Source organism: Emys orbicularis, chromosome 5 (genome assembly GCF_028017835.1).
Source record: "Emys orbicularis isolate rEmyOrb1 chromosome 5, rEmyOrb1.hap1, whole genome shotgun sequence".
In the NCBI taxonomy this organism is placed as follows: domain Eukaryota; kingdom Metazoa; phylum Chordata; order Testudines; family Emydidae; genus Emys; species Emys orbicularis.
In genome coordinates this window covers 100,732,475-100,759,533 of record NC_088687.1, presented here as the reverse complement: position 1 = coordinate 100,759,533, position 27,059 = coordinate 100,732,475, and the positions used below count along the sequence as shown (strand labels likewise).

General features: G+C 39.5%; 1 protein-coding gene across 1 annotated transcript in view; it reads right to left on the bottom strand.

The window, feature by feature from the left end:
• Positions 1 to 23,276, bottom strand: part of RBM47 (RNA binding motif protein 47) — a 60,297-nt gene extending 37,021 nt beyond the window's left edge. Inside the window, exon 1 of the mRNA XM_065405161.1 lies at positions 23,200 to 23,276. Coding sequence (XP_065261233.1) covers positions 23,200 to 23,276 — 77 coding nt within the window. The remainder of the gene's footprint in view (positions 1 to 23,199) is intronic.
• Between the last annotated feature and the right edge of the window lie 3,783 nt (positions 23,277 to 27,059).

Sequence of the window (27,059 nt, the reverse complement as noted above, 5' to 3'; positions counted from 1 at the left end):
GAAATGAAAGATGTCTTGTATGTTACTTTCTAATAAGTTCAAAGAAGATGCCGACATAGAGAAGGTCATGCCCCCATGTAATTAGTCAAATATGCTAGTTCAGAGAGGAAAAAATTATTTCATTTACATTTGAAAGGGTATTTTATACATGTTATATAGTAGAAAAGGTTACTTTTGCCTGATGTTGCTAATGTTGGAAAATGAAATGAAATTTTTAAAAAGCAATTATTAATCAGTTCTGAATTGCAATGCTATTAATGCTACTGTTCCTACTCTACTAGTATTAGAGTATTGCTGCCTACAGTAGAAGAGAATTCTAACATACAGCTGATGCTTACTAACCCATCCTGGAAAAACACTGATCTTATCATTTATTGCTGTGAATCACCCCCACTGAATTCAGTAATGGTAGGCATAGAGCCTACTGCTATAAGACATTCAATGAAACTCAAAGGTGGCAAATTTAAAACTAGTAACAGAAAATACTCTTTCACCCAATGCAAAATTAGCCCATAAAGCTCATTGCTACAAGATGTCATCGAGGCCAAGAGCTTGGCAGGATTTAAAGACAGACTAGACATTTATGTGGATAGCAAAAATATTCATAGTTAGAGCAGTAAATATTTTTTTAAAGAAGATAAACAGTCAGAAGGTATATAAACCCTCTAGCTCCAAGGCATAAGTCAATCTTTAACTATTGAGAATAGGAGGAAACATTTTCTTAGAGCAAGTTGTTACACCACTGACTACTGCATAGTTTCTTGCATGTTTCTCTTAAGCCCCTGGACTACATGGACTATTGGGGTCTGATTCCATATGGCATTTCCTGTATACCTATCTGAATAGCCCTTTGGATCCCAATGGGCCCATTCACAGTAGTAAGCACTAAGCTCGGTAGTACATATTTACAGGACAGGGCTCCTAACATACCATTCACCCCTGTGCAGAAGTCCAGCGCAAGGTTTATGTCCCACTTAAGCTCTCTGCACAGTGGTTGAGTTCACCCCAGTGAGGCAGAGAACAATGAAGAAGTTAGTCCTTTGTGCATGTGCAAGTGCCTTTTAATTTGGGCTGAGCAGCCCAACCTATCAGTAAATTTGGAACATTTTTAATTGGAGTAGAGATTTCTTAAAGCAACAAAAAATCATCTACAGCCTTGTGCTTTTAGCTTTTATTGTGGCTGAATTATAAAGGAACCTGGTCTTGAATTACTACAATCTCAAGGGAGAGAGGGAGAGATATTGTAGTAATTCAAGACCAGGTTTCCTTATATATAGTAACAAAAGTGCAGATTACAAGAGGTGCCTCCCTGAGTACACTATGATCATGCTCTGCTAAGAGCAACCAACCTCCCCCACTACCTCTGATGCTCAAAGGTCACCATGTCAGAGTGAACAAGGTCCAACAGTAACTAACAATTTAAACCTAAACACCACTGAACCAAAGCTGTTGTGAAAATGTACTTAGCTGTAACTACTAAAAGGACTTAAACATGGGGTAAAATTCATTCCTGAATAGCAGGACGACAAAGGCTTATGCACCACTACTCCCATTAAATGAGACTTAAATGTGCATATGCGTCATGCTGGCCCTTTATATGTGGTGAACTTCACCCTTGGACACTACACCTCATACCCACATACCCTCCTTATTTCTGAAGGGTAATGAATGCTCAATATTTTTGTAACTATGAGGTCAAATCACTCAGTTGTAAATCACGTTGATTTCAATGGGAACTGTGGGTACTCAGCACCTCTGAAAATCAGATCTTTTACTGAGGTGCCTAAATATAGACTTAGGAGCCCGATTTTAGATATCCACACTTGAAAATTCTGGGTTAGGTAAACTGCCTCAGGCAGGGGTGAAAGTAACTTAAAGGAGTCCTGAGCAGGGGGCGGGGCCTCAACCGAAAGAGGCAGGGCCTTTAGAGCCCCGGGTCCTTTAAATCGAGATTTAAAGGTCCCTGGGCGCCAGCTGTGGTAGTGGTGGCTGGAAGCCCCGGGCCATTTAATCACTGCCGGAGATACCAGCTGCAGAGGCCGATTACAAGAGGTGCTCCGGCCACCGCTACCGCAGTGGAGCCCCTGGCCCTTTAAATCACTGCAGGAGCCCCGCCGCCGCTACCCCAGGGCTCTGGCAGCAGGGCTCAGGCAGCGATTTAAAGGGCCCGGGGCGGTAGCAGTGACTGGAGCCCTGGGTCCTTTAAATTGCCACCTGAGCCCCGCTGCTGGAGCCCCCAGATAGCGAAGGTGGCCTGGGCTCCGGCGGTGATTTAAAGGGCCGGGGCTCCGCTGCAGTAGCCCCTGCTGCCGGAGCCCCGGGGTAGCAGCGGCGGCCGGGGGCTCCGGTGGTGATTTAAAGGGCTAGGGGCTCCCAGCCACCGCTACGACAGTGGGGCCTCTGGCCTTTTAAATCACCACAGGAGCCCTGCCGCCGCTACCCCAGGGCTCCGGCAGCAGGGCTCAGGTGGCGATTTAAAGGCCCGGGACAGTAGTGGCAGCAGCTGGGACCCCTGGGGCTCCATCAGCAATTTAAAGGGCCCGGGGCTCCGCTGTGGTAGTGGCGTCTGGGCCCTTTAAATCGCGGCCTGAGCCCTGCTGCCGGAGCCCCGGGGTAGCAGCGGCGGCCGGGGGCTCCTGCAGTGATTTAAAGGGCCAGGGGCTCCCAGCCACCGCTACCGCTGCTGGGAGTCCCAGGCCCTTTAAATTGCCACCTAGGGAAGCCGGTCCGGTCTGGGGTACTGGCTCTTGCGGTACGCCATACTGGGGCATACTGGCTTACTTTCACCTCTGGCAGGCCACATAATAAGTCAATGACAGAACCAAGAATAAACCCCCCAGAAGTTCTGTCTCCCAGGCACTCACTTTAACCACTAAATTGCACTGTCTCCAGAAATAGTGTCAAGAAAATTGTCAAAATCTGAAAATGCATGTAATTATACTCTGGGCAAAAGCTAAACTTCCTAGACCATACTAACCTTTAGTTTAACTTAACAGTTTACCTTAAATTTTAACTGACATGCCCTAAAAAAGAAGCCATTCATCAGAAAGACTTAATTCAGACATTATTAAAATTTCTGTAGGTACAAATAAGGTACTCTAATTTGTAACAGAACAGGATAATTAAGCCATCTAGGAAAACTGGTGTCAGAGTTAAGAGGTAAGGAAACAATAAACCAGTCACATTTTCAGTCTGCTGGAATCTTAAGCTGAGCACATTTGCAGAAAAATCATGATTTTTAGTTTCTGGAGCGTGGAAATATTGGTTGCATTTCTGCACCTATTCTATAGTGTTTTTAACTACAAAGCAGCACTATGGTTGACTCCAGAGGGAGCTGCTTGCTTTCTTCCCTTTGATGGGATGGGAAAGATACAAAGAAGCCATTATCATTGATGAGAGAAGGAATATGATCTCAGGGCTATTTTATTTAAAAAACTAGCTCTTGGAAAAAAAATTTGCAAGCAGTCTTTGATAAGAATACTGCCAAGACATTTTGCAGAGCTTCCAAAATCTTTTTTGTTTTACTCACTGTGATTTGACATCATCAGAAAAAGTGAAACTGGATATTGGTTTATCAAAATCTTTTTTGTGATGCTTAGTAATGTTTTCTGTTTAGGATGCAGGGAGTCTCATACTTTTCGGAGTGTGAACTAGATTTTAATAGAGAGGGTGTCTTGTGGGCCCCTCCCTTCTCATTTACAATTATATAACATGTCTGTAGAAACCATAGCAGCCTGTTCCCGTCACCCTGGACATACTGACCACCTACATTGTTCTTGTCTCCCCTGTTCTCCTAGACATATTTCTCCTGCTAGTGGCTGACCGCTCTAATCCACACTGATGGCTCCAGTACCTAAAAGCGTCTCCCATTGCCTTTCTTCTTCTTCTAACGTAGCCATGGTCCCTAAAGGAGGCAGTTAAGGTGGGTCTTCCTCCTTGTTTCCAAATCCTTTTTTCAGGCCTTCAAGCTCTACTTTGAAGAGCCTGCACACCTTCAGAAACAGCCGGAAACATGTGGCCAACAAGGAAATATTCTGTGGAACATCAGTTTGGGGAATCTTTGGTTTAGTGTGATCCCTACTAGACCTGTGGGAATAAACGATTTTTTGGGTCAGTGGCCAAACAGAAAAATTGGAGGGGAAAGTTGTTTCATGTCACCCTAAAGGAAAATTATTCAAATTTTTCAGCAAACACAAAAAGTTGAAAATATTTTGTTTTGGGTCAAATGAAACAAAACATTTTAGTTTTATTTTCAAGGTTTTTTACCTTTAAAAATAAAATTGAAATAAAATTCTAAATGAAAACTCTTTTCAAATTAAAATGTCAAAAATAAATATTTTGACTTTTTTTCAGATTTTTTTTCTGTTTGCTTTTTTTCATAGCATTTAAGTCCAGAAAGGACCCACCAGCACATCTAGTCTGACCTCCTCCACATCAGAGGCCACTCAATCTCACCAAGTTACCCTGTATTGAGCCTAACAGCCTGGATTAGACTAAAGTATCAGCCCTCAAAAGATTAAACTATCATGTTACACAGGCAGAGACTAGGAGGGACCAAGGTGCACCAATGCCTGAGGTTCCTGCAATGGTAAAGAATTGATCTGGTGAGAAATACCCAGATGATCCTAGCAAGCAACCAGCACCCAAGGCTGCACGGGAAGGTCCCTGCCAATCTAACTTTGGAGAAAATTCCTTCCCAACCCCCAAAATGGTGATCAGGTTGAGGCTGAACATGTGGGCAAGACATATCAGTAATTGTTTTCAACCAAAACCATTCCATGCAAATTCGTCAAATGTTTTGGTCGAGCCAAATCTGCATTTTTCGATTTAAAAAAAAGTTTTGTCTAAAAAATTTAACCCAGCTCTACGCCCTACTACAACCTCCACCTTTCTGGCCTTTTTAATGTTCACAGTGTACCCTTCAGTTTGTCCAAAGCTCTGCTGTAAAAGTCAGCTACCTCCCCTGATAGTATGACCATATTCAGCCTCTCTAAGGCCATGTCTGGTAGATCGGTGCCGCTGCAATCGATGCAGTGGGTGTTGATTTATGGGTCTAGTGAAGTTCCGCTAAATCGATGGCAGATCGCTCTCCAGTCAACTCCGGTACTCCACCGGAACGAAAAGATGAAGGTAAGTCGATGGGAGAGCGTCTCCTGTTAATGCAGCACAGTGTAGACACTGCGGTAAGTCAACCTAAGCTACGTTGACTCCAGTTACGTTACGTTCACATAACTGGAGTAGAGTAACTTAGGTCGACTTACTGGGGTAGTGTAGACAAGGCCTTAAAATCCCTTCACTGTCTCCCTATTGCCTCAAATTAAGCGCTTGCTTGCTTGCTTGCTTTCATGGGCCTCATGAATTTATCTCCTTCCTACATCTCTGTTCTTATCATTTTTTGCTTCCCAGTGCCTTCTGCACTTAGCCCAGGCTTCACATCTGACTACCTGACTATCGTCTCGGTGTCCTTCTCCCATATTTTCCTGAGTGTCTTCTTTCATGTGATCTTCTCTGCCTGAAACCCCCTTTTAAATTTTGCCTCTCATGCCTCATCTTCCTCCTTTAAGCCACTTCTCAAAACCTATTTCTTCAAGCAAGTTTATAAACTACAGTGCTATATTCATATTAACAACAATCACCAAAACAAGCAAAAGCTGTGTAACTTAAGATAATAGACTCCTCTCCCAAAAATCACATGATCTTATTGTCTTCACTCTCATTCTCTTTCCTCCAACTTCCTCTTTGTGTCTATTATCTCCTGTTGTTCTAGTGTTAACTTGGATTATAAATTTCGGGGGGGGGAGGAGGCAGGGACTCTGTCTTTATTTGGTTTGTAAAGTGCCATGCATGCCAATGGCACTGTATAATTACTACTAATAAAGGGATATAATCATTTTGAAATTTAGTCCATTTAAAAACAAAAGAATTTCAGTAATTTCAGCTGCTATATTTATGCCAGTCCTGAGATTTCCCCTGCTAATTTATTTGGTGTTACAATAATGTTTCCTTATTTTAAAAAGTGTTTTTCTCCCTTCTGCTATACAAGAGACCCACACAAACAGGGAAAACTGGCCAAGTGACTAATAGGGGGAAATAGCGAAACTGAGTATACGCATAGCACCAGATATTCATATGCTCAGCACCTAGCTGCGTCTGTTGTGACATTTGAACCCCAATATGCTGAGCTCTTTTGAAACTCTGGCCCATATTGCTGTCAAATGCACATAGTAAACATAATGGGGAAATACCAGAAAAATATTTTTCTCTCTAATCTCTTTCATTTATAGTAATCTCTGGTGTTCCTCGGTACAATGTACAGCAGTTAATTTTAACATAATAGTAACAAGGAAAACATTTTCAGACAGAAATTGACTGCGTCCCTCTAATAAAACCAGAAGCAACCACAAAAATCAGCAGATATGTGGCAGCCTAAAGAATCAACTATACTCATGAATGAGGATGGCAAAAGGCAACATTTATCTCCTGATGTCTGCTTGAAGGTTTGGGTGTCCATGAAGGCTTGTGTAGTGGCTTTGTGCATCCTCCTCCTTTAAGCTTTCTGCAGAGACCAAAAATCAGTTTGCTTATTATCTTTTTAAAGGCTTTGTTTCCTGTGTTTTCATGGTCAAAGGAAGCTGAAGTACCAAAAACACCCTAGTGTTTAATATTGAACAATGTTCTTGTTTCTCATCTGAATGAGGAAGCCATAGCTTGTGGATCTGTCCAGGTGGGGAGATTTCAGAATGGTTTTCAGCTTATTAATAAATTATGACTATGGCTGTGGTAAATTTAGACCAGAATTATCAAAGAAATCAGGGAACTGAATGAAGGCAGGGATAATTTACAACAGTGCAAACAGAATCCATCAGTACCTGCCAGAGTTTCTAAAAATGGCCTCCCAAGTTAAGCATGCACTGTTTTACAACCTGCAATATTACGTTCTCAGATCAAAATAAGAGAAGAACTGTGATCTGACATTCCTTGTCATGGGAATACAAATATGTTGCATCCATGAATAAACATGTTCAAATATGATAAAATTGCTTTTCTTCTCAGCGGGCTAAATGCTGTCCCCCATCCCCAGGGGTACAAGGCACAAAATGCAGCTGAGCCAATTATGTGGTAGCAGTGGCACGGGGGCACTCCACACCCCCTGCATGTTCTAGAACACTGCTCCATTGTCTCTTTCCATAGTTCTGTGGAGGGAGATATTGGGAGTTTGTAAAACATATAGAGTGTGGAGCCATTTCTACAGCCCATGGACTGCACTACAGGCTGCAGAATGAGTGGGTGAATGTCCTGTGCCCTGTCACTAGTTAGAGAGAGGATTCTCTTCATTCAATCCTTTGGTAAGTTGCCTGTTCATTCAGTGCTTATCTTTACTCATAAGCTTTCCACAAATGATGATGAGATGTCCTGTTAATTTTTACCCTGTTGGCATAGAGTGGGATAAGGTGTCAAAAACATTCAAAATACAGTACCCTCATGATTTCTGTTTCCAATGAATGCTAGATATAAAAGCAGACACTTTGGCTCCTTCTGCTCCCTGTTTTAACAATGGTTATCTCTAAAAGTAAACAGACTACCTAGACTATGCTTGCCTACAGTATGGCACTTTATTCCCATGTTAAATAACAGTAGCTTACTCTCCCTAAACAAACTCAATTAATTGCTAACGATAATACGACCCATTGTGGCAATTTTAACAATCCTGTTTTTCCAGCACAGGGGACATGCTGCCTTATTTGCCTTTCTGTTAGGACTTTTCTACAAACTAGTTAGCTTTTCCTCCTTTAACTCACAAACTTTATTTGTGTAGCCAGCACAGCATTAGGAATTGAAACTACTTCAAATAGTGCAATAGCTTCCCGTTGATAGAACATATGTGAATGCAGACCCTTCACAGTGGATCAGGAAATACAGGTTTTGAACTCTCAACTGACTGTTTATAAGTGATAGTGTGAACTCCTTTTTATAAATGCCAGTTTCCTTATGTTGCAATTAATTTGAGCAAAGTATCAATTGATTTTATTTCACACTGGATAACCACCTTACTTAAAACTGGGAACTTCTTACAATTGCTAACGTTAGTGCTACAAAGAAATGGAAGGAAGGAGAGAACTTTCATGGGCTATGATAATTTTCCGAAATTCCTTGTGTACACTGTTTCAGGTAACCTAAAACAGCCTTGCTAATGTCCACTCATCTGCTCACCCAGGGTGAGAATTCTCTTGACGAGCAAGAATATCCTTATCATTCTTATCATCATGGGAAAGGGTGGTTGAGCACATTTTGTGCCTAGGTTTGGGCTGGTAGTTCCAAAATGATTTTGGGAAGCTGATTTGAAAACCAAAACTTCTTGAGCAAATGCATTTAAGTGCTGCTGATTAATCCTGAAGGTGCCTTTAACGTTATTGTTATTGCACTTGTCAAACACTAAGGGATGGTCAGATAATCAACAAGCTAGACTGGCAGCATATTCTTTACCTTCTAATCTTGATTAGTGCAAAAATAAGATATGCACTAGCTGTTTCTGTGTCCCCAAAAGAAAAATCTCTCATATGTAAGCAAAATGGTAGAGATGATTTACGCTACTCTCTTTCTGTTCACACTTCTTTGTGCAGCCAGCAGTCAGGCAGATTAGAACTCTAAAAAATGGCAGAAAGAGTGTGCATAACCTGAGGTAGCCTTAGAATACCCTGGACACTAATGAAGTAGCCATACTCTATGGCAAGTTGCATGTAAATTCTGCAGCAAGGCCCCCGGAGCCCACTGCCTGCCATTCCCCCCCAATCATAGCTATTTACATCTGGACTATGTGGGAGGTATAAAGTCTGTGTCAGGTCATATGGATGTTCTAGAGTCTGCATCAGATCATGCAGAATTCAGTCAAGCTATGTGGACCGTATACTGTCATACTAAGCCACAAAAACTTGCAGACTTCATAAAGTCCATGTTGGCTGCAAGTATGCCCAGTAGTGTGTAATATATGTAGCTCATATGTTAATGATACATGCTTTCCCCCCAATCCCCCTGCAAACAACATTTGTGCTGTAGTATTTAAATGAAAGGCACTCTTACTATCTAACTGCTTGCCTTATATGCCCTTTCAAAAATAGTCAACGGAACTTCTAATAAAGCCAAGCAGGTTAAATCAACTTAGGAGTTTGGAGCTCAAACCGTTTAGAAGCTATGGTGATCCACACAAAACAAACAAACAATCTCTGAAAGTAAACAACCACAATTTTTGGTTTCCATAGCTCCAAAATGCATATGATTTACCTGAAACTTTCCAGAAAAAACCTACCCTGGGCTGAAATCTTACATGAGAAACTTCACTTTGATTTTGATAATTTTGAGGAGCAGGTATTTGAAAATCAGGCTAACAGCCAGAAAGTGATTTCAACTCTAACTATAGAGAAATTAGCATTCTCTTACAATCAAGATCAGGAGGGACTTACAATGGGAAGTGTTAGTGCCACTTATTATTAAGGTTGCCCATCAGTCCCACCTATAATACTGGTGTCATTGAAATACTGTGATTAGAATTGGTAGAATATTTTTCCGATGAAATAAAGTTTCACTGGAAAATGTGGATTCATCAAGCTCAAAATGTTTCGCCAGAGACATCTGGGTTCAACAAACTTTTTGCAAATCCAAAGGGAACCCTGCCTGGATTCCTGGCGGGCTGGTGGGGACTCTAGTGCTTCTTGAGTCCATGACTCACAGGCAGACTCGCCAGCAACTGCCAGTCCTGGGGAGCAAATTTCTTTTCAGAACACCATGTGATGATATTTCCAAAACAATATCGATCTATCTGTTTTGTGACAAACACATAAAAATTCAGTTTTGGTTTTTAACTGAATTATTTTTCAGTTTTTTTGGCTCAGCTCCTCAACCAAAAAATCAGTTACTCGGTCAGTTAATTGTGATATCATATTTAACTAATATAGCAAAAATTCTGGTGTTAACTAGCAAACTAGAAAATCAGACTTCATAGCCATATTTGAAGGAGGGAGTTATATTTTACAGCTGAGAGGCTGTAGAACTGATGAAATATGTCTTTAAAAAGTAAGCTGCATGCTGTATTGTATCTAGAAGAGAACCAGCCAAGATGTGGATGGCATCCCAGCTGTGTTTATGGGATTCTCTTCACAGTGTGTTCGACACAGAGATTTACAGTGAACGTACTGACTTAGCAGTTTGAACCAAATAAGAAACTGGAGGTCACTAAGAAAGGATTCTGGCAGTGCTATATTTAATAATTCAATGTGTCCTGTCATCTGATTGCATATATTTTAGGCTTTGGATAGTTATTGTCATTAGCATTATTATAATCTTAGAAATTACAAAAGTCTGACATTATTTACATTTTTCACATGTAGCCAAATATACTCTAATACAGTGGTTCTCAAACTTTTGTACTGGTAACCCCTTTCACATAGCAAGCCTCTGAGTGCGACCCCCCCCCCCCCTTATAAATTAAAAGCACTTTTAAATATATTTAACACCATTATAAATGCTGGAGGCAAAGTGGGATTTGGGATGCAGGCTGACAGCTTGTGACCCCCCCATGTAATAATCTCAAGACCCCCTGAGGGGTCCCGACCCCCAGTTTGTGAACCCCTGTTCTAGTATATATGGTAAATAATCATTTAAGCCCAGCTCCTGCAAACTCTTACACATGTGTTTAACTTTAAGCACTGAGTAGGCCCACTGAAGTAAGTGTTTACCAATTACCAATATGCGTAAGTGTTTGCAGGATTGGCGCCTCCGTCAATGCTAAGAAGACTTGGGAGTATTTGGATAACATGTTTCTTAATGTTTCTGCACCATGTGAAAATCTGTATAGACAATGTGCTTGATTTTTGCAAATCTTTGCTCACATGGGTAATTCTTACTCACATAAAGGTTTGCACAATCAGGCCTAATATTAATAATAAAAAAAACTTGATTATTATTTATTAAAAATAAGCAATAAAGATATTTTAAAAATTAAACAGAAAGCACCTAAGGCTCTAGACCAGCACAGCATTGTAGCACGTGTTTAAGATAGATGTAATCTCATTGGCTTCAGTGGTGCTGCATAATGCAGCTGTAGGGATCCAGCTGCATGGAGGTCATTGACAAATCAGGGCCTTAGGGCCAAATCTCATTTGCTTTCCCCACAAGGGTAATAACATTGACGTGAATGGGATTACTCACATGAGGAAGAAGTGTCCCTTAAAGGTGTGGCTAAATTCATTTTTACTTGATGCTTTCTTTTCATAGAAGAGCTAATCTTGACCTTCTTATTTGGGAGGGGAAGGGGAAGGGGGAAGAGGAAGAGTTACAGACGCTCTAAGTTAATGAAAAATGATGTCATGAATGGAACCCTCATTTTAAATTAATGTGTAAGGATTGCTTCACCCGCTATTGAAAGGCAGAAACCTTTGGGACGAAACACAACTGTTTAACTTTGTAAAGAAACACTAGGCCCTGATTCTGCAACTGGATCCATGCAGACAGATTCCTGTGCCCATTCTGTGCATCACTGACTTCTGTGGGGCTGCACACAGGTGCAGGGAACAAGAGCTCATTGCAGGATTGGGGCTTAAATTTGTAACACACTTTGGGATGAAATGCAGTTCGTGATTGTTCATTAACATGTTACCTTTCTCTATATTGCATTTGTGATGCACTGATGGTAAACTTTAAGCACAGGAAGCAGCAAACTTCAGCTCTGAAAACCTCAGGCTGTTTTCCGTCCTGATGTGTTGCCCTCACAAAGGTGGGAATTCAGACCCTTCCACTGGCTATTCTCTCTGTGATTAATTAGTTACCACTCAGCTGTCTGATCTGATGTGGGTTCACCCTCCCATAGAAGTCTTTCCCTGAATGTCTCTCTGATAGCTAATCCTTTTAACCAGGGGAAAACAAGCAGCTGCAATGTTCTTTTGGCCATTTTGCATCTCATTGCTGTAGGCTGCACCTTCCTCCTTCGAAGCTGGTAAAACGTTTTGTTTGTTTTACCTCATCCTCTCATACTTTCCTCTCATTTTCCTTTTCTCATTCCTAAGGAGGGGGCATATCTCCCTATAATTTTGGGGGAATTTTTTTTTTTGTCTTTTCTTCTTGTGACCAGCCAGGTGCTAATGGCTTATGGGAAATAAACAAGAAATTAAGTCTGTTCAGATTTTATATTCTTAATGAATTAGCTTTTTGAAAGCTAACTTGAACTGCATGATCCCAGGCTGGTACAGCCCCAAACGGTTTCCCATGACAGTTTTTCTTAAAGGGCCTTCAGCTTCCTCATTCTACCACAAATTAATATATTGCAATATTTGGCCCTATGTAATTCCCATTGAAGTCAATGGGAAGCCATCCCACTGAGAGCTGAATCAGTGAGCACTAATGGTTGTGCGTCTGTATTTGTAAAACTATTAAGATCAAAAGGGATGAAAGAAAAACTATAAACTATTGCAAATACAAAATAATGTTATTCTATAAACACTGTTTATAAGCAAAGAGGAAAACATAACTGTTTACAGATAATATATTGCTAGTGTAATACATGTAGCCAAGATGTACTCAGAAAGACATTCATTATTCATCCAGAAAAGTTCTAGCTATGAAATTATTTAGTGATGCAAAATTTGACAGAAATAAAATGAATGTTAGATCAGTGATGGCCAAATGCCATTCATGCAGTTCTACAAAGTGGCTCACCTCTGCCATCACCTCTAATACAAAGGATCCTTCTGCACAGACCACAGCTGCCTGCACACAGTGCACCATCTTAAATAGTCTTGGTGGGTCACACCTTTGTTCCTTTGTATAAAAGATGAGAAGAAGTGGGAGGCTACAGTATCATCCATTTTATGCAAGTTACATATAGACCTCGGTCAATTTACCATTGAAGCCCTCTGTGAAACAAACTTTGGGTGTCTCTAAGTTAAAGCAGGCACAGATATGTGCCCCAGAACTGGAGATTAGAATAGTCATTTTCACATCTTATTCTTTTTACAATCTTTCATTTTCCTTCTCCTCTCAAAATGAACTGGCTGTAGCCTTATCACTGGGTTACTCTAGATGCTGAAGGAACCTATGACTTAGATATGACACCAAATTCAACTAAATATAACACTAAATATGAATGATCCACATAACTAAAACTCTGGAAGAACCTGCATTTTAACAAAATACCAAATGTACTGTCTCAAACTTCCCAGAAGTCCACTGGACAAAAAATGTATAGAAGACAGTGATCCTATCTTCTCTAGTCTGGCTTGTTTGTAGAATTTTACATTTACTTAAAGGAACAGTACCAAAATTTGACTCCTCTAAAACTTTTATAATTACACTTTTTGCATGCCAACAGATTGTAGAACAAATCTATCAGGCCTCAACAACTAGAGCTTGTACCATCTTAAATCCCAATTAATTAATTTGGCAAGCAGAACAACAACAAACTCAGGATGCTATGTTTGGCAGGGTTGCCGGAATGTGTCTACGCGTGCACACACAACCACACACACACCCCTCCTGGAAAACCGCTATCCTAATAAATGCTACACTAGGAATTCATCACATTGTCCACTCAACTCCATCTGGGATTTTTAGAGTATTCCATGCCTTATTTTTGAGACTAGGATTTTATCTTTATTAAGAAAGAATGTAGATAAATAGGCAAGTTTTGGGGGGCAGGAATATAAAATATGGGTTTGCCAGCCTTAATAGTGTCCTTGTAAAATTCTAGGCTTGTACATCAGATTTATTTGAGAGCAGTAATCCTGGGTATTTCTTATGATAGAATTTCTACATTTAATTTTTTTAACCTAAGAATTCTACAGTTTTCCACTAAATGTTGTCTCTGTTTATCTTCATGTTCATTAGGATCCTGTATGTTTAAGCATGTGACTAGTCACATTGACTTCAATGGAACAGCTCATGGATTTAAAGTTACTCACGTGCTTCGATACCTTGCTGGATCAAAGCCTAACTGCTTATTACACCCCAGAAGACTGACATCGCAATAACCTCCATGCAACACCAATTAAAAATATCAGAAAGAGTTCAACTAGTGTACACAGCTAGGTCTCTTTGGCTGCCCTGAAGATCATCCTTGGTAATTCAGGGTTTGTTTATTAAAATTTCTTTGCATTAAATGCAAATATCAGAGAATTTGAGCCTACAGCGGTTCATCACCACAACCTAACTTGTGAAGATGATTCCATGTTTTCTTACTTAACCTAACTTCACCACCTCCAGTTCGTACCTTCGCAGTGCAACTGGGTCTTTGTTAGTTTAAAAAGAGTTTCACTAGGCATATGAATCCCTCTGTTTCTGCTTATGTAAGAAAGCTGCTGACATTAGAAGTTATTCTATTTACCTTAAATGATTTAAAAAAAAAACCTAAAAAGAAACAATTCTGACTCCTGCAAAACTCTGACATCTGGACAGAATACAGTTGCTCTGAAAGGTATCCAAAAAATTGTATACATTACTTCACTTAGTAGATGCAGTATTATTTGCATTTAACAGAGTTCTTTAAATATCCACTACCAGCTGTTTGAGTCAAAACATTTCACAGCATAAAATATACTACTATTTAAGGCTAATGAATTTATCAAACAGGGATGAGAATTCTACACAGTACCAATGACTATAGTTATAGCATGGATAATATGTAATTATAATATTAGTACAAGAATGGATCTCTTGCTGTTTTAAAGCCCTATCTGAGCAGACATGACGAGTCCCTCTATTCAACCTTATGGGATTGTACATGTATTCCTTACACTAGAAAGGAGGAAAGTACTTTTTCAATTAGGAATATTTTCTATCTTATTATTCTATACTTAAATACTGTCAAACTCCTAGCAGAGAGTCAGTTGTACACTGATTTTCCCCCCACCCTCTGCGATTCAGGAGTGAAATACAGGCTCCCCTTACTGTGTAACTGATGCTTTTTCTCACTGATATGCAACCTATTTATTTTTAGGACCCAAGTCTGTCATTTTGATCAAACAAAACCTTGTGCTTCTTTAAAATAATGTCTAGTTCAGTTTTGAAGTTTCACAGTCATAATCATATGTCTGAGTGCTGTGTCTAATATTCAGAACTGAAAAGAGTGATGTCTGTGACTTCTGTGGTTGACCTTCCAGTTCCTGTTGTATATTTTCCCTCTCTTGGGCCTTTATTCGAAGGCGGTAAGGCACTGATGTGATAATCTTTCGCAAACAATAGGAAGAAAACTCAGAACAGAATGGGCCAGATCCGTCTCTGTGTAACTCCACTGACCTCAGGCAACCAGGTGATACCAGTGAAATTTTATCAAGGATGTGTTTGGCCTACTGAGTCTGTCAAATTAATTTTCTCCTGGGTTTTACTGCCCACTCTTGTCCCTGAGGTTTTGAAGAGAGTGGAGTGTACTCTGCTCCTGTCCTTGTCTCTCTCACTCTCAGGTTGTACCAAATTTTAATATTTCAGTTTCTGGCTGAGTATCATAATATACACAGGCTTGAGGCTTACCTGGAATTTGAAACTTGGGTCGGACCCTAAGAGTGGGTAAAATGTGCCTCATGAAGACTCTGTTCTTTGCTCCCTACTTACTCCTCCTTGATGTCACCATCTTGGATTTTATATCTGAATGGCATTGTTTGAATAGCTTTGACACAGGCAGATCTCTTTCAACCACCAATATGTTAAAGTCTGATGTACTTCAGCTGCTCCTTTCCAGTTTCCCTTTATCTCCTTTCTTCATTTGTCTATCTATGATTTTTCTTTCTTTATTGTGCTTTTATATAACATTTACACTCATAGGTATGTTTATGGATAAATGGTACAATATTGCTTTGACAAAGGCTCTCCCTACTTGTGTACTCATATTATGCTGTATGTACAAAATTGGCCTCTATCATTTATTTCCATCACTGACCTCCAACTCATCTATCCATCCCTCCTTCTATCCATCTCTCCATCCTCTTGTATGGCCTCCATCACCATAATACCTGAGCACCAATCCCAGACACTGGACCTACATTTTGATATATTTTAAAAACATGTATGGAACCATACACATCTTCTATAATCTTTCACTATTATAACCCTGGTTTGCCCCACAGTACTCTGTTGTGATTCCTTGCTGTGTTATGCATAACTACCAAGCAGAGTGTTTATTACTATGTGTAGTTCCACTGAACTCATAGTAGTAAGCACTCATGATACCAAGTAGTCACATTGAGGAGTACTTGCAGCAATAAGATCTATGCCCAGAAAAATGTGCATACATGCTTTACACTCTGAGTAGTCCCAGTGAAGTTAATGTAAAGATGAACATGTGTGTAAGTCCTTGCAAAATTGGGGCCTTGTATTGAAATTTCTTTGGGGCAGCACCTTCCATTTTGGGGGTACATGTGGCTAAGTATAGGGGTGGCGTGAGCACTCTCTGAGGGCTTTAGAAAGGTGAGAGCTGCACTGTACAGGAGCTGCCAGTGAGTGATTCTAGGAGAAAGCTGTTACAAATATGTCAAAAATCAGATTAAAAAGAATACAGTCTCGATGTACACAGAAGGTTTATATGACAACTTGAAGCTGAGAATTTGGGTAGAATTTAAACTAAAGTAATCAGTTCAGAAAAGCTTAATATGATCCCAGTCCAGGTAATGCTTCTGGGGCTGTTCATCATTTTCTTATGAGCACAGAAAGTACTTTGAGGGAAGGGGGTCCAAGCATGATACACGCTTTCATCAGCAACAATAATAAAAAGACCTCACTGCTATGATGCTGCTGTTTTTGTCTCATTGCCTTGCACACTCTTTGTGGGTAGGGAAGGAAGGGCTGGGATAATGAATGTTTTTTAAAGCCCTTTGAAAAGAATGAAAAACCACTTAATGCTTTGCATCTGCAGAATATGACTTCCTCCATTCAACAACAGAAAAGGTTTCGGTTTGAGTTATGTAGTTTCATTTCTAAGACACACCTTCCTCAGATGACCTCTCTCATATCTGTTCTTACAAAGTGTCAGACTTTATTCATTCCAATCATGGAACATAGATGGAAGCTTTCTAACAGTGTCTTTTTTTTTTTTCCTTCCTCACAAATTAATGACTGGGAGACTCATTGCAACTCACTGAATTTTACAATTGAGTGAGAAAACAAATATATATAATATAAAAGCCAGGATAGTTTATCCTAAAATATTTTAATTTACTTGGTCAGTTGCAGGTTAGTTTTAATTATGACTGATATTATATACTATGGTATGTGAACAAATTTCTGGTGTTTATTTTGTAAGTCTTATTAATATGAGACCTCACTATAGTCTATTGGCTAAAAAGTGGAGAGAAACCACACATTTTATGTATGTCTGTGTAAATTAGAACATGTGGTGGTTTAGTAATGTGACGATTTGCGAGGCCCCTCCTTATTTAGGCTGGAGAAGGTCCTGAGCCATCAAATTCAGATAAGAACTCCCCAGAGTTCAGAGGTATTCAGATCTTGGCTTTCAGTTGGGTCCATTTGTAATTTAAATGTAGTATTTAACCATATTATTATTTCTTGAGTAGGTGGCTAATTATATCCATCCAGCTTATACAGTGTCCTCTGCTCATTGCAGCACCTGACTTTCAAATACATAATAGCAAAGCACACAGAAAATATTCCTATTCAAAGAACACAAAGGAAGAAAAATAAGAGGAATATCTTACCTCCATCTATGCAAGCAATTCTCATTGACATCATTGGGAACTGCACATAATATTGTAGGCAATTAATATTGTAGGTAATTAAAGATGCTTCGTTTAATAGAAACTGCATTTCATTTTGAGCAGTGATTTAAGAGTTCCTTTAGTTTGTTCAGATTATTATTTTAGCAAAAGTGAAATTGGAGGTCAGAACGTAAGTATTTGTTCACATTTGGAAATGTGCAGGTATTAAATTATGTAGTTTATTTAAATCTTCACTTTCTTAGGTTTGCTCTTTAATAGCTCCATTAGCCTCAATGTAGAGAGCAAGTCCCAATGTAGTACAGCCTGTTGTGACACAAATATACTTACAGTTCTAGAGGCGAAAGGGAAAAAATTCCCTTCACTAATGTATTGTTGCCATAAGAGGAAAAAAGAGCAGCCCCCCCCCCCGTAAAAGTATTTTTGTGTTATTAAGTCTAAAATAAGTGAACTAATTAAATATTGTCAGCAATTGAGCCATGGGCAGTCTAGCCTAGCAGTTGGAGCAAGAATCAGGCCTACCAGTTTGAGCTGAATCCAGATGGAGTGGGTCCAGGAGCGATGCCAAGGGTCATAGCCGGGAGTGAGAGGCCATAGCCTAAGCTGAAGAGTTAGCTGGAGTTGTAGGCAGAAGGTGGAGCTGAGGGTCTGAGCCAGAAGTCAGAGATCAGGAAGGAGCTGGGGGTGGGAGCTGGTATAGCCTGGGGCTGAAGCAAGAGCAAGGCTAGCAATAGTGGAGGCCGAGACAGGACCAAGCACAGCAGCAGGCTAGAATGCATTGAGCAGCCACTGGACGGCTACTGAGCTTACGTATCAGCCTGCATACTCCTGTGGTCAATCAGACAACTTCTATCAGGGCTCACTGGGTTGTCCAGAGACTGGCTCTACTGCTGGCTGGCCCCTGACAAACATAGACACTTTTTAGATTGTTCATCATGAATTAACGGAGTGAGCCCGTAACCTTGTTCATGTAACCCTGTCCGAGCACAACCCAGCGCCATGTTCGTCACATTCATTTCTGTCCTGTCTGACTGCCAGACTGTAAGCTTCTTGGAGCAGGGACCTTTTCTACTGACCGTTTGGCGTGGTGTCCGACCTTTCAGTGTGGTATAAATGGAGATATCTGTTTTGATCACTGAGATGTGTGGGAAGATACTAAAATCAACATTTCAATAGAACATGCAGTAGTACTTTCAAAAGCTGCAGTGAAACTCCTCTTTTAGTCCTAGGCTCAAAGTGTTTGCAGTTCCCATTTCAAGTCACGTGAAAAAATAATAATTATTAAACAGCAGTGTTAAGTTTCACCACCATCCCTGTTCTTAAATAAAAAGATTGCATGGAGAGACAGAAAGACCGACGGAGACACACACACACACACAAAGGAGGGGGGAGCGAGCAGTTCTGTCATATCAGATAGATTTACTACTAAATATCTTAGTTATTATGTAGGATCAGGAAGAATATATACAAAATTTAATCTACACTATTTTCTTGATTGCACAGCAATTGCAGTACAAGAACACTAGAATGAATAACAGCCACTGGAATGAGCAGTAGAATCGCAATAGAATATTGGAAGCCCCAAACTTTGCCCAGCAGAGAGCAGACTGACAATTTGCCACAATCTCAAAGGACACACACAATTTACAAAGATTGTGCCTGACAGAAGTGCAAGGGGCAGACACAGTTGCAGTTCCTGAGCCAATTAGGAGGTCTGGTTATTTGGCGGTCATGGGGGCACAAATATTTAGTCTGACTTATTAAAATGCCCCTTCCAGATACCTCTGGGAGAGCAAGCCACATTGCAAATGGGGTGGGAGCACAGGGCTGGATTATTTTCTAGGGCCTGATACAAAATGGCTGCAACAGGGTTTAGGATCTGGGCCAAGAGTCTACATTGTGGTTTATGATTTATGCTATACTGTGGGCTGTCTCTCATTAGGAACTTTGTAACTCATTCTGGGATACAGTTTGTGTGAAAAACATTATACAAAATTAAACTATATTATAATGTTATCACAATAGTGAGTTGCACTGAAGTTAGGAGGCTTAGCAAAGAGAGGATCAGATTCTGATTTCAGTTTACATAAGTATAAGTCCAAAATAACTCCATTGACTTCAGTAGAATTACTTTGGATTTTAACTGGTGTAACTTAGAGCAGAATTTGTCCCAGGTCGTCAGTTAACAATATTGTCCTTACAGTAGCTATAGCTGATTTTTTTTTCTCTGTGAGATGTCCTATCAAATTGCCATTCACTGTAAAGATTCAATTGTTTCCATTTCTTTTTAGTTTTTGTATTGGCCACTATTAATACTTTAAATATGGCCCAAATGTTCAAAGACATACATACATGTGGCACTTTAGGAATGCAAATCCCTGACACATGCAAGCAAGGGTTTTTTTTATGCATGAATGCTTGTGTCCCAATTTCAATGCACACATCAAACACTGAGCAAAAGTAAACATGCACGTCTTTAATTGGCACCGTTTTGTCTTGATGCTCATAGCATCACATTAAAATTTTATTTTAAAAAATAAAACGTTTATCTAATTCATTAAAACATTTGTATACTAATGTAGCTTCTTGATGGTTAGTTTATTCAAACTCAACATACTTCTACCAAATAAATACTGCTCTTTCCTTGTCCCTTTGAAAACGTCCCCTTTCACCCTAAAGAAGCTGTAATGCCCTATGCCAATAAAACACACACACAGTAAATTAGCAAAACCAACCAAACAAAAAGAATAAATGTTAATTCCATAGCAAACACTAAAGGGTCCATTTCTGCTCCAGTTGAAATCAATAGCAGTTCTGGTAATCACTTCAGTAGGTGCAAGATCATGCCCAGTATATTTTTTTAGGAGGGAGAGAGAGCGGGGATTTGTCATTGCTGCTGTTTTTTGGATTTGGCAACTGTGATTAGAATTTGGACTTTGTTCTTTATCATCCAATACCTAAGAAGTGTGTTCTAAGGGAATATTACCATTTTCCAGAATAACTCAAGAGACTGGATCCAGTTTGAAGTGACCATTGATCACAAGTATGTCCGATTCAATTATGAGTAGAAATCTTCCTCTTTCAATATCAATTTCCATGGAAACTTAAAGTGCAATGCTTGCTGCTCAGAAAAGTGATACTGTAAAAATGGCATTGTGGGCTCCATTTAATTTTAAGTTTTTTGGTTTATCAATGATTTCTGTATCACATGAGCTCAGTTTAAAATTTAAAAAAAATTTCTAATTGCTAGTCCTGCAAACAACCTAAGCTCTGAGAATCAAGCTGGATTCTTTCCAATTCATACACTATCACCCACAGTAAAGGTTTTGCAGGCCAAATTATGATCTCAATGATACCTGTGCAATTCCACTGCTTGCAGTGGTATTAGACTGGTATTACCTCTGATACAGCAATCACAATTAATTTTTTTCAAATGCCTTAGTTAAAAAGTGTCACAACCATATTTGCAGTAATCCCTAAAACAGGACAAGAAAGTACAAGGAAAAGTTAAAAATAATTTGATATTGTTATCTAGGGAATAAAGCATATCCTGAAGTAACATTCTCTATTTATCCAAGGCAAAATTAGAAAAGGTTTAAGAGCAACCACTGTATGACAGCAAACTGGACAGCAGCTTTTGCTCATGGACCTTTTAACTATGATGGCCTCTTTCAATTGAAATTTGTATCTATTTGATGGTGTTTCTTTGCATTCCTGCACAGGCATTTGGGAACAAGATTCATAGGTATACAGTGTTTGGAATCCCACCAAAGTAGGTTTTTTGAAATGTAAACAGGACTGAAAGACTGAACAAATTTTGTCAACAGTCTTATCCCTTCTATTTAATCCATTAATTCTTCCTTCTGGTGACCTGCTAGAACTCTATCATCACATGACAACAGGCGAGATAACGTTGCTCTTTTGTTTCAGATTTTTAAGATTGTAACCAAAAGTTCTTAAACTATATCAGCCTAATTTATAGTCTGGCATTGACAGAAAATTATTTGCATGCAAATATAAGACTCATATTTACTATGAGATCTAGAAATGAAAGTCACTGGTGGTGCCCGGGGTTGTTTTTAATACAAGGGTTGCTTTTCTATGTAATAGCTGAAGGACTGGGGTGCTGGTTTTACCCAGACTTTACATTTCTGAAGGCCTGTTTCATTTATTTACAGCTCAGTGTTGTGGGATTTCAGATACCTTGTTTTCCAGTAATTGTCTCACTATTTTGCAGGAGCTGTGACCACTGCACTTTGTACTAGGTTTTTAGTGGCCCTATGCAGCATGATACATCAACATCACATTTGGTTTAAGCAACTTTTAATATACTTCAAGGGCTGTTAAACTTTAATAGCATCCAGCAGCAATGGCTATCTACTAAATCTAGCTACTCTCTAGCATGTGAGTACAGTAAGCAACACACAGATTTATAGAGTGTTCCCTTACATCAGAGAGGTATTAAAGCAAAACTGCATAGGATGTTGTGCTGAGCTTGACTTAGTAGGAGGAAAGCTGAAGCAACAGATGCTGTAGCATTTTTCCCCTCTAAAGAAATAACAGATTTTCCCTTTCTAGTGATATATTTTCCCTATTTTACCTCCCCTCTTTGGATTCAGAACATATTGTAGATAATCATAGAATTTTACCTATCACACATTTAATATTTATTACACATCAAGCTATTATTGAAAACTCACCTCTTGTGATTACCTGAGAACAAACTGGGAAATCATGGGGGAGAGGTGGTTCGGTCATTATTAAGGTTATATCTCAAAGCATGTTAGAATTATCAAATTATACCATTACAGAAGGAGGACATATTACCATTTGGTTGAATCAGTTTATATCATGTGATATATTTTTTCTATCTATAATATTCGTAGAGCAGTTCTTTGAAACTACTCAGCTTCACTTCTGTCTTTTCTGTATGTGGATAATATTAGAAAATAATTATAAATCTCATTTGTCTATGTTTGGAACTTGGACAGCACAGGGAAAAAAAGAATCCTGAAAAAGTTTGTCATGTTGCCTGTTTTAGCAAAACTAGATTCAACATTTGGCATGTCTTTTAACAGAGTGAGTCACTAACCACATCCCTGTTTCAATCACTGGATTATACATTTTATTTTAGAAGCCTTGACTCTTGTTCTAACCCTTCGGTTACAGGACAAGCTGAGTCCAGTTGGTTTTAATTCATTAGAAAACCTCAACCGTATGAAGATCATTACTTATATAATTCATATGAATTTTACTTCTGCAGTTTAAAAAACCCCAAAAGCAAACAGACATTGATCAATCGATGCCTTAGATTACAGTTTGTAACTGAATTATATTTGACAAAAACAACCTATAAAGAGAAATGCTAGTTACTGTTTTGATTTTCAAGTTCTGCCATGTAAACCGTTAGCAACCTTTACAGTCAAACACCATTGCTCTTCTTGAATTTCTAACTCAAGAAAAATTAAAGTATGAAACAGTACCTGGCAAGTACCTGGTGTGCTCTTGTGCTCTCTCACTCTCTTTCCCCTCCCACAGGCAGCTTGGCAATGGAATGCCCTTCAAATCCATGGCTGACTGCTTTTGGTAAATGTTTTACGAGACACTAAGCAACCTTCTGTCCCACCCTCCATGCAAACACCATTGCGAGAACACGCTATCATGGTCACAAAGACACATATATGCAGTACAGGGCAGTGCAAATGCAGCAAAGAAACCCTGTTTTGACTCCCTCTTCCCCCGAAATAAAAAAATCCCTAATATTAAAGAGGGATATGAGAGAAGGATGCCGGGGGAAAAACTACATCAGCAGGACTATTAATAAATATTTTTCAAGGAGTAAATCATGATAACCTTTTTCTTTATTGTTCTAATCTGCAAGCAAGCCTAGGCGTGTCTAACAGGAAAACTGACGAACAGTTAATAAAATGGAGTATATCGTTTCTAAATAACTCTTCAGCACAGAGGAACAGTCATCCCAATGACAGTTACAACTTAAAAAAAAACAAACAAAAAAAACCATGACCAGGTTTTTGATCAATGTCTGTTTGCTTTTGGGGTTTTTTACTGTGCTCTGAAATCACACAGTAAAATTATGTGAACAGAACCAAATCACAGTGACAAGCAAAATGAATGTAAAAGGAACTTCTCAACAAGGTGCTTTCCTAATAAGAAAGCCTGCCCACTTTTCAACTTCCCTGAACTTACCCAAAGTTAAAATTCTACTAGTCCCAAACCAGAGTTTTTGCATTCCATTCAAGTTAACAATTACAAATGGAGGACAGCAGAAACCAGCTGGCATTAAAACAGTGAACACTGACTTGACAAAGTACCACCACTAGTCCCAAAAGAGGAGAGGTCAGTGAACTAACTTGAAAATGACAGAGAGCGTTTAAGCAAATGACTGAATCATACACAACAGCGCAATAAAATAGAAGAACCCTCACTAACTCCTGATACACAGACACATGCACACGAACCAACAAAAAAATCTTTCTTTCCCCATCAGTATTTTGAGACAGTATATTATCTGCTGTGTTCTATCTTGTTTTGGATAAATTTGATTTATTTTGTCTAATTTGATTTCTTTAAGGTTCCTAAATTGTACTAATATATATAATCAATCACTTGATACATACATCCACGCTGTCTGTAACAATCTGTTTGGTGGCTTGTTTTTCATAATGTATACATGACGGTAATGAGTATTTCAGTGTTCTGGATTTTATGTAGAGTGTGGATTTTGCACTATGTAAGTCAGATCCTCAGCTGGTGTGAATCGGAGAAGGTCCATTACCTTCAGTGGACCTATACTAATTTAGATCAGCTAAGGATCTGGTTAGGTTGGTAGGTTAATTCTAATGGAAATATTAATCCCAACTCTACTTTTGATTTTTCTCTGTCTTCTAGGTCCTCCTACAGTTACCTTTATTCAATCCACTGGCATTTGGAAAGTTCTGCCAATGGATCAGTAGGAGCATGACTAATGCACAGAACAGTATCTGACACACATGATCGCATATGAATTTGTTAGCATTCCAATCGGCAACCAGACTTTGAGTAGACTCATCCTGATGTGTCACAGAAAGGGAGAATAGTTTCCTGACCCATCTTCTGTAGTCAGTTGTAAATTAGAGGGGCAAATGTACAACCTAGGAAACTTTCTATATTCGTATATGAAGAATGAGCCATGCTGGCTGCACTAAGTGAGTTGTGCAAGTGGTAGCAATATCACCAGCAGCAATGAAGAGGCTCACTGAGCGTGTTGCAGATGGTAAAGCACAGGCAACATCTTAGTTCTCAATACATCAAAGGGGTTTCCTGACACATAGAGTATAGATAATTTTTCATCATGATGCTATTCTTATGCTAATATAAAGGCAAATTACTATTTTTTGGATAATCCAGTCCCAGTTCAGGGTGGAGTAATGAGAAAAGGGCAATGGGCAGGTGAACAGTTCACATACCTAGGCTGATGCTGAAGTTTGCATGTGCAACTGCCTCCAACCCCAGAAAACACATGTAAAGACTGGAGGTCAGTGACATTTATTAGGCAGCCCCTGAAGACAAGGAGAAGGACTGAGAGGCCAGCTGGAAGGAGAGAGGATTGGTCAGTTGCTCGCTAGAGCTGAATGAAATTTTTCAACCAACATTTTTTTGGAGAAAATGCAGATTTGGGGTCAGTGAAACAATTTAGCAAATTTATGTCAATTTTGCCAAATTGTTTTCATCAAAAAACAAACAAATTTTGAAAAAATAGAAACATTTAATTATTTTATTCAAAATGACTTTTCATTTGGAAATGTCCTTTAATTTTATTTTAAACATTAAAAACATGCTTGAAATCAAAGCACAAGATGTTTGGTTTGACCTAAAATGATTTTTTTGATTTGCCAGAAACGGTGAAAATTTTCATTTATTGGTTGACCCCAAATTTTTTTTTTTAAATGACCAGTGAACTGAAAAGTCACTTGCCCAGCCCTACTGTTGGCACTCCTGTGTGCCACAAAGATAGAACATGGGGTGACCTGGGAATAGATGAGAGTTGGGGCTCCCGTTTGCCTTTTGTGGTCACAGAACTTAAGTCTGCATGTGAACCTACAGGGGCTGGTTCACTGCCAATCCCTCCAAGCAAACTGAGCTTGGTTTGTAACTGAACCCTGCACTATTTGCACAGCCCTGCCCATAGGTAAATGAGCCTAGATAGTTCTCAGAAACAGACAGTGTGGTAGCAGTTGCTAGGGACAATGTAGAAATTATATTTTATTAGTTTCACTCACTCCTGATGTTCCCAAAAGACTTCCCATTACATAACCTGTCCTTTGCCTGGAAGTTGGAGAAAGAGGGAGGATTCTGATGAGCTTCTCTCAGCATTTTGTATTTAAGAATGTCATTCCAGCAGCCCATGTCCATACAGGATGGGAGTCAGGTATTAATGTGGTCCTTGACATCTGCAGACAATTCATATTTAATTCAGTTCATATCAACTGGTGACTGTGGTGATGCCATGGGATTCTCTACAAAAATGTGCAGTGCTTAGTGTGTGGGCCCTGTTAAATCCCAATCATCATCTTGGATTCTCTCCTGACAGCAAGGCACCTCACAGCTGCTTTAAAACATTTGCTTTCCTTTCTGTCAGGAAGCGTGGTCTTTTGACTAAAGCATAGGATGGGGAGTCAGGAGACCTGGGATCTATTGCCAGCTCTGCAACAGGCTTCCTGTGTAACGGTGGACAAGTCACGTTAACCTCTCCGTGTCTCAGTTTTGCCATCTGTAATTCATACAGGTGTTGTGAACTTTAATTCATTATAGATAAAGAGCATTGGGACCCTCATAAGAGAGGAGCTATGTATATGCAAATTATTCTTCTTCTACAAAAAAGCTTATTTGATCATGGGCAATGACCAAAGTAGTCTTAGCCACATGGAGTCTGTACAGGACTTGTGGCAAGTTCAATAGGACACACAAGTTTGCCAGAGTTTTAAAGTCACAAGTCTACATTTTTCCTTTTAAAATGTGCTACAGACTCTGGAGTCTGTGGCCTATTAATAGAGCTGGGCAGGAAACAGTTTTTAAGATGTCTTCCCACCTCCTCTTCACAATTCCACATGGGGATGAATCATAGAACTGGAAGGGCCCTCGAGAGGTCATCCAGTCCAGTCCCCTGCACTCATGGCAGGACTAAGTATTATCTAGACCATTCCTGACAGGTGTTTGTCTAACCTGCTCTTAAAAATCTCCAATGACAGAGATTCCACAACCTCCCTAGGCAATTTATTCCAGTGCTTAACTACCCTGACAGTTAGCAAGTTTTTCCTAATGTCCAACCTAAATGGCCATTGCTGCATTTTAAGC